The sequence below is a fragment of the Camponotus vicinus genome, unplaced genomic scaffold (genome assembly GCF_025532165.1).
Source record: "Camponotus vicinus isolate PSW18456_S1 unplaced genomic scaffold, iyCamVici1.0 SCAF_4, whole genome shotgun sequence".
Taxonomy (NCBI): Eukaryota; Metazoa; Arthropoda; class Insecta; order Hymenoptera; family Formicidae; genus Camponotus; species Camponotus vicinus.
Window position 1 is genome coordinate 16,961,389 of NW_028141976.1, and position 7,394 is coordinate 16,968,782.

At 38.6% G+C, this 7,394-nt stretch overlaps 1 protein-coding gene across 2 annotated transcripts; it reads left to right on the plus strand.

The window, feature by feature from the left end:
* The first annotated feature begins 1,463 nt into the window (after positions 1–1,463).
* Positions 1,464–2,995, plus strand: LOC145970265 (uncharacterized). Of its 2 annotated transcripts, XM_083096847.1 has the most exons (3): positions 1,464–2,390; positions 2,468–2,729; positions 2,805–2,995. In XM_083096847.1, the coding sequence occupies exons 1-2, from the start codon at positions 2,298–2,300 to the stop codon at positions 2,726–2,728; spliced, it is 354 nt and encodes a 117-aa protein (XP_082952973.1). In that variant the 5' UTR covers positions 1,464–2,297; the 3' UTR covers position 2,729; positions 2,805–2,995. The 2 variants fall into 2 exon arrangements, with proteins under 2 accessions (XP_082952973.1, XP_082952972.1); XM_083096846.1 differs by having other exon boundaries at positions 2,468–2,995.
* The last annotated feature ends 4,399 nt before the right edge of the window (positions 2,996–7,394 follow it).

A 7,394-nucleotide genomic window follows, 5' to 3' on the forward strand; every position in this document is an offset into this window, starting at 1 on the left:
GTCACGAATTGATTTTGATACGTTCGCGCAACGATAATAATTGTCTATTCGGACACCCATCGTCGGAGGCAGAGATTGAATTACTCAAGATACAGTGGCGTATGCCTCATGTAATATTGAACGAGATTAATAAATTGTCGATGTTGCGAATGTTGGAAAGCGGACGATACTTGAATATGAGTTTCAGATCTTGGGATCTATACGAATTTCCTCTGCTGCATAGCACGACTAAGCATTCATGGACCGTGAAAGCCGCCTCCCAGCTAGAGAAACCACGATACGTGATCTTTGCATTGCAAACTGGTAAAAAGAATTCAGTGTCACAAGATGTTACATTATTCGATGACTGCAAATTAACCAACGTTAAACTCTATTTAAACTCGGAATTTTATCCCTATGATGATTTAAATTTAGATTTTGAAAAAAATAGATTCGCCGTTCTATTCAACATGTACTCTCGTTTTCGCAAATCTTATTATGGATGCGATGATAATGCAACGCTATTAACCATTTCAAAGTTTCTACATTGCGGTCCTCTCGCGGTCATTGATTGCTCGCGACAAAACGAGTCTGTCAAAACTGCTACCGTGGACGTGAGAATAGAGTTTGAATGCAGGGAAAATATACCGGCGAATACTACCGCCTACTGTCTCATCTTGCACGATCGGGTTGTCGAATATAATCCATTGACCAATGTAGTCCGCAAAATTACATAAGTCAGCAAATATCCCCTCCATTGCATATGAAAAAATATAAAAGATTGAGATGTTTGACGATCGACATCAGTCTGCGATCGGATCTTGTCATCATGGCTGTGCCAACGTTTGTGGATCTACAAGGATTTATCGTTGGGAAAAATTTTGTCGTGAAGGAAGCTGCTGTTCTGAGAAAGGGATCCGTACTTTCTCATTATATTTTTACATGTCCCGAACCATGGCACATGCTCACAAAATCTGAGAGATGTCAGGTTTTATGGTTGATGAAAAATCACCATGGATTATCGTGGAATGATGGACACGTTTCATATTGGAAATCGAAACGTTTAATTACGACAGCGGTGATGGGTGCAACGGGGGAGGATGATGATGCGTCACCTCTCGTGTACGTTAAAGGGCATGAAAAACGGCAATGGCTAGCCGATATACTGGACAATGATGCAAGAAACGATGTGATTATCGAAACTTTGGATGCAGATTATGAGGATGTAGCTTCTTTAAATAAGTTAGATGTTAAGAATACTGTACGTTGTGAAAATCATGTAAAAAATTGTGCTTTAGAAAATGTATTTAAGATTTATAATTGGTGGTTGAAACATCATGATTCATCGAATCCATATTTATAATAAATTGATGATGCAATATATTTTTATCGTCTTTCTTATTCTCTCCTTTCTTTCCTCATCTCTATCTATGTACGTGTGCAGTATCGTGTTTCCGTACGCGACACAGCTGCCACAGATATTGTATTTCGATACTACATTGTGGTACATGATAAAACATTTAAATATTTGATAATTGAATATAGTTTTACGTTCGATGACCGTTCGACGAGCGTTCATTCCCGTTCAACGAGCGTTTGTTTCCGTTCGACGGGCGTTCGTTTCCGTTCGATTACCGTTCAATTACCGTTCGACGAGCGTTTGTTTCCGTTCGATTACTGTTCAATTACCGTTCGATGACCGTTCAACGGGTGTTCGTTTCCGTTCGATTACCGTTCAACGGGCATTCGTTTCCGTTCGACGGGCGTTCAATTACCGTTCAATTCCGTTCGATTACCGTTCGTTTCCGTTCGATTACCGTTCGACGGGCGTTCGTTTCCGTTCGACGGGTGTTCAATTACCGTTCAATTCCGTTCGATGACTGTTCATTTCCGTTCGATGATCGTTCAATTACCGTTCAACGAGCGTTCGTTTCCGTTCGATGACCGTTCGACGAGCGTTCGTTTGCGTTCGATGACCGTTCGAGCAGGGTTGACACATTATAATGTTATATTATATCATGCATACTTTTGTCTTACGACGCGTTTTTGGTAAAGCGATAATGATATGTCCCTATTCTAAAGTTTCGTGTCGAGACCTCGTTGTCTCCTCACAAAGTAGCGATATGATAATATTAATATTATATTATATACCACGCTGAGAGTTGCATGGGACCGCGTATACTTTTGTCTTACGACGCGTTTTTGATATGGTGATAATGTCGCATCTCTGCTATAAAATCTCGTGCCGAGACCTCGTTCTCTCATCAGAAAGAGTTTAGAAGTGCGCGAGTAAGAAGTGTGTAAAAGTTTAAAAAACAATGGATCATCTTGCATCATTGTACAAGGACTGGAAGACGAAATTGATGGACATATTATGTATCGTAGCACTCAACATGACTTTCACGTGGAACGTAAGTAGTGTTTTGTGATTATTTTGTGAAAAAGTGTAAAAAATTTTGTATTTATATTAATTATACTTTTTATGTAGTTCCAGGATGAAGTCCGCATACCGGGCTTCATGAACATAGAGCACCGCCAGTGGGTGCGGGCGGTGCGCCGGGCCGAGAGGGAGAATTTTGGAGACGTGTGGGGCGACACCCCGGAGGGCCTAGATGGAGATATATTTGATCTGCGGCGGCTCTTCGGGGAAGAGCCCTACGAAGAAATAGAAGAAGAGATATGGGTCCAAGAAGAGGAAGATTGGGAAGAAGAGGAGGAGTGGGAGGACTTAGTAGCCCCAGGGGGCTAAGGTATATCTATTTTTTATAATTTTTATTATTAATTATTAAAATAAAGCTAATGAAATGTCTCTTTTTCTGTTGCAGGAGCGGCCTCCCCATGTATTTTATATTTTTATATTTTTATTTTATTATTATATTACTATTCTTATTATTATTATATTTTTTAAATTTTAAATTTTATATTATTATATTACTATTCTTATTATTATTATATTTTTTAAATTTTAAATTTTATATTATTATATTATTATTTTATTAGACACACACACACACACACACACACACACACACACACACACACACACACACACAAATTGTATAATACACACACACACATTTTAAAATAAATGTTATATTTAGTATTGAAAAGAAATGTATTTATTTACGCGCCTCTCCTTGCGTTCCCATCCTTTGCGTCTCTCTTGCGCTAATTGTAAGAATTTATCGTTCTCTCTCTTTCGTACGCGCTATCGTTCTAACAATAAGTCTCGCGTTAGTTGTAAGTCTCGCGATATCTTCGTTCTCGCTCGCACGCGTTATCTTAGCTATTATCGTTCTCTCTCGCACACGTTGTTCTCGCGATATTATAGTTCTCTTTCGTATGCGTTCTCTTCGCGCTATTATCGTTCTCTCTCATTCACAAGCTCGTCGCTATCACTCACTTACCTTTGCGTCGTCCTGCTCCCACCTATGTGGCATCTTATAATGCGTCGTCCTTGTCCCACGTTGACGCCATCCTTGTCACATGTTGATGATGTCACGTGTCATCCTTGTCGCACTGTCCTCTTCACACACTTTACGCTATCCTTTTCCCACACGTAGCGCTATTCTTCTCACACCCGTCCCCCCCCCCCCCACCCGCGCGGACCCCCTCGTCCATCGCTCGCGCCGCGGATCCCCCCTACCCGCGCGGACCCCCTCGTCCATCGCTCGCGCCGCGGATCCCCCCTACCCGCGCGGACCCCCTCGTCCATCGCTCGCGCCGCGGATCCCCCCTACCCGCGCGGACCCCCTCGTCCATCGCTCGCGCCGCGGATCCCCCCCTACCCGCGCGGACCCCCTCGTCCATCGCTCGTGCCGCGGATCCCCCCTACCCGCGCGGACCCCCTCGTCCATCGCTCGCGCCGCGGATCCCCCCTACCCGCGCGGACCCCCTCATCCATCGCGTGACGTCATCATCCCCCGCGTGACGTCATCATCTCCGCGTGACGTCATCATCCCCCGCGTGACGTCATCATCTCCGCGTGACGTCATCATCCCCCGCGTGACGTCATCATCTCCGCGTGACGTCATCATCCCCCGCACGTGACGTCATCATCCCCCGCGTGACGTCATCATCCCCCGCGTGACGTCATCATCCCCCGCACGTGACGTCACCCCCCCCCCGCGTGACGTCACCCCCCCCCCCGTGACGTCACCCCCCCGCCCGCGGTTCCCCCTCGCCCCTCACCCCCCCTCGGAGCCCCTGCGTTAGAAACCTCATAGTCTTACTACTCTTAGCATTACAAAAATTGTGCAATTAGTGCAATTAGCGCTTTTCAATATTTTGTTTTAAATTTTTCAATGATACAAATCTATAAAATTACAGAATGACACAATATAAAATTTACTTATCATAGTTTTTGTTACAGAATATACCGGATGGAAAATTATTGATTTATTTATTTCCAATCAATTTAACTATCAATATGATCGTTTCATAAAAATAAAAGAGACATGTCATACTGACAACGATTTATCACACTAATGAACTTTCATTAATGTTCTCGCAATTGCAGACGCGCCGTCAATGTGCCATTATACATAATCTTAACATTAAACATGCTCATTAATGGTGAGATTTTATTGAATAAAACTGGTTGTTACGAATGGATCTTTGAAAGGAAAGACTACCTGTTGGTGTAAAATTTTCGTCAATGTGGAATTTGATTCTTTTCGAAACCTCTTACATCAAGGATCTTCGTTAACTAGTTCTTATCGGATTCGTTATGCAAATTTCGCTCTTCAAGATATTTACTAATAATTTCAGTGCGCGAAAAATTCGTTTGAATATTCATTTGAGTGCTTTTTAGCATTTATTAATCTTGTTTGTCTTTTATTCTACAATCATCTAACAATCTATTTATTAAATTTACTAATATATTAATGAACTATCATTAATTAATACACTTATTATAACATATAAAAAATTGATGACATAATATTAATTAACTTGCTTGTTAAGTAATAGATCATTATCCAGTAATTATCAAAAAGGAGGAGAAGAAGGAGGTGAAAGAGGAGAAAAAGACAAATTGCTGAATTGATAAATACTAAATTGTCTTTATATAGCGTTAACTCGATAATTATATCGAATATTTATTTAGCAAAGAAATAATTTTAAATTATTGCTAATTTAATATTATATTGAAAAAACTAACTGCTGCATAATTTCATTTATATAAATTGTTTAAATATTAATTGGAAAAAAATAAACAATTAATTTTCTACTCTCTTATTCAATAAATTGTTCATTTTAATATTCAGAACGTTTATATAATGCATTTATATTTCTTGATAATTTAATCGCGTGAGTGAAAAGTGCCTCTCTCTTGTCTCTCAGAAAAGAGTTGGATTAAATTAAGATTTTTCGGGAGAAGTTTTTAGGTGCAGGGAACAGGGCTCTTTCCTCTTTATCCATTCTATTAACTATATACATGAATCTAATAAAAATATATTCTATTAAATAATAATCAAAAATTATATGTAATTTGTGAAACTTTTTTTCTCTACAATTTTACAATAAATAATAAACGATGGTTAAAATTTTTCGGTGATTACTCAAGACGATTTGATTGGCTATTCTATTCTAAATATTTACCGTTTCTCATATGTTCTGAAATCAATTTTGATAAGATTTCAGGAGCTCATTCCTCTCTTTCTATTTTGCTCTCTCTTAAATAACGAAGTAATTTTCAAGACATCGTCTAACGAGTAGCTGATGTCCAATTAGATATCGAAGTTTCTTTCGAAGTTCGTATCAAAAACACAAGTCCTGAAACCAGAAGCTTCGACTCGTTCCGCCTGACACGCGAAACATCAGCTATTCGAGCCGCTCTTACCCTCCACAACCGTCCAGTGCGGCTTAATGAAAACCGTGATTGAAGCCGGTGCACGAATGCCGATCGATCCGCCACGTATCACGGAGAGGGTGTCCAAGAGAGCCAATCACTAGGAGCCGTCAAAGGGACGATAATTCTTTTTCCCCCTTTCCGTCCGATGGGATTCATGAGTTGACTTTGTACAGATCGTACTATTAGTTTTTGCCGTTGTGTATGTCCAAATCATTAGGATGACCAAAACGCAAATAACAATAATATTGCCGAAGTGAAATGAAAAAAAAATTGTTTGAGTCGGCGCATGTATAAATCAATTTTAGAATCGAATTTTCCTTATATTCCTTCTATTTCAATTTATTAAGATGTGCGTGAAATTGAATCTGGACATTGCACAATTTTTTCTCACTGAGAGATATGATTTAGTGAAATGCAGATATATTAAAAATTCGAAAACCGTGTGAGTATTTTTAATTTATTTACGATTTAATTATCTTAATAGAAATCTTTCGCCTTATCGCGTAAATTTTAATTGCTTTACTTTACAAGTTTGTAAAAAAACTCGAGAACAAAAAAGCTAAGTATTTTCTGCGATTTCAAATATTCTCTCTTTATATATTTAATAAACTTTCCATTCTATGAGAACTATTCTACTTCAAAGACGCAAATTGAAGCGAGTGAAAATTTAATTTATTCCCTAACGCAATATAATTTTGATACGCGTGATCGAACGATGATACAAAAATCTTTGTGTTCTCTAGGCGGATGTGTCTCGTATCTTTTTTTCTCTTCGTGTCTCGGGAATCGGTACTAAATTAAATTGGCCGACACTTTGTAGCGAGATAGGCATCGGCTTTTGTTTACTCCGGAATACGGGTATTGATCTCTCCGACGTCTTCAGGGAGGACTCCCATTTCGACGAATGACGGATAATTTCTCCTTTTTCTCTGTTACGGAAAACTGAGCGCCGGTTCGTGAAACGGGCCGGATATACTCCTTGGAGACCTCGCATCGTTTCTCCTCCTACGTTTTATTAACTCTCGGTCGATTAGTCGACCTCGAATCCCACCTTCGATCGACCCTTTGAGATTTGCTGTCGAATCGTTCTCTTCTTTATGTGCCATAATTGCGGATCTGTTTCGCGCAAAATGTATTATTTTGAAATTGTAAGAAACAAATTTATATCAATTTTATGTATCAAAGTGATAATATCTGAATGATTATTTTGTATATAAAATATATAATACTAGTTTTAACAGAGATATTCTTTTTATTCTAGCTGAAATGGGAATACATAGATTATTCTTTCGATATAGAGTCTGGTTTCATTTAAAGTGTTTAAGTACTATACAAATCTAATCAAATTTACATTGACTTAATAGTCAATAACTTCATATATTGTCTTTATACTTTTTATATTGTTGGATTTATAGAATATAATTTCATTGCAAATATTAACTATTTCTTTTCAAAATTAATATAATCGAGAATTGATAAATAACGATAAATAAATGCAATTATATATTAATTTTAGTTAATATTTTTACGGTCAATTATTTGCAAAGTTATATAATAGAGA

Excerpts from the sequence above, each read along its gene's own strand:
- LOC145970265 (XM_083096846.1), top strand. The coding sequence starts at position 2,298 with ATGGATCATCTTGCATCATTGTACAAGGACTGGAAGACGAAATTGATG. Across the intron at positions 2,391-2,467 it reads ACATGACTTTCACGTGGAAC|TTCCAGGATGAAGTCCGCAT; the intron begins GTAAGTAGTGTT and ends CTTTTTATGTAG.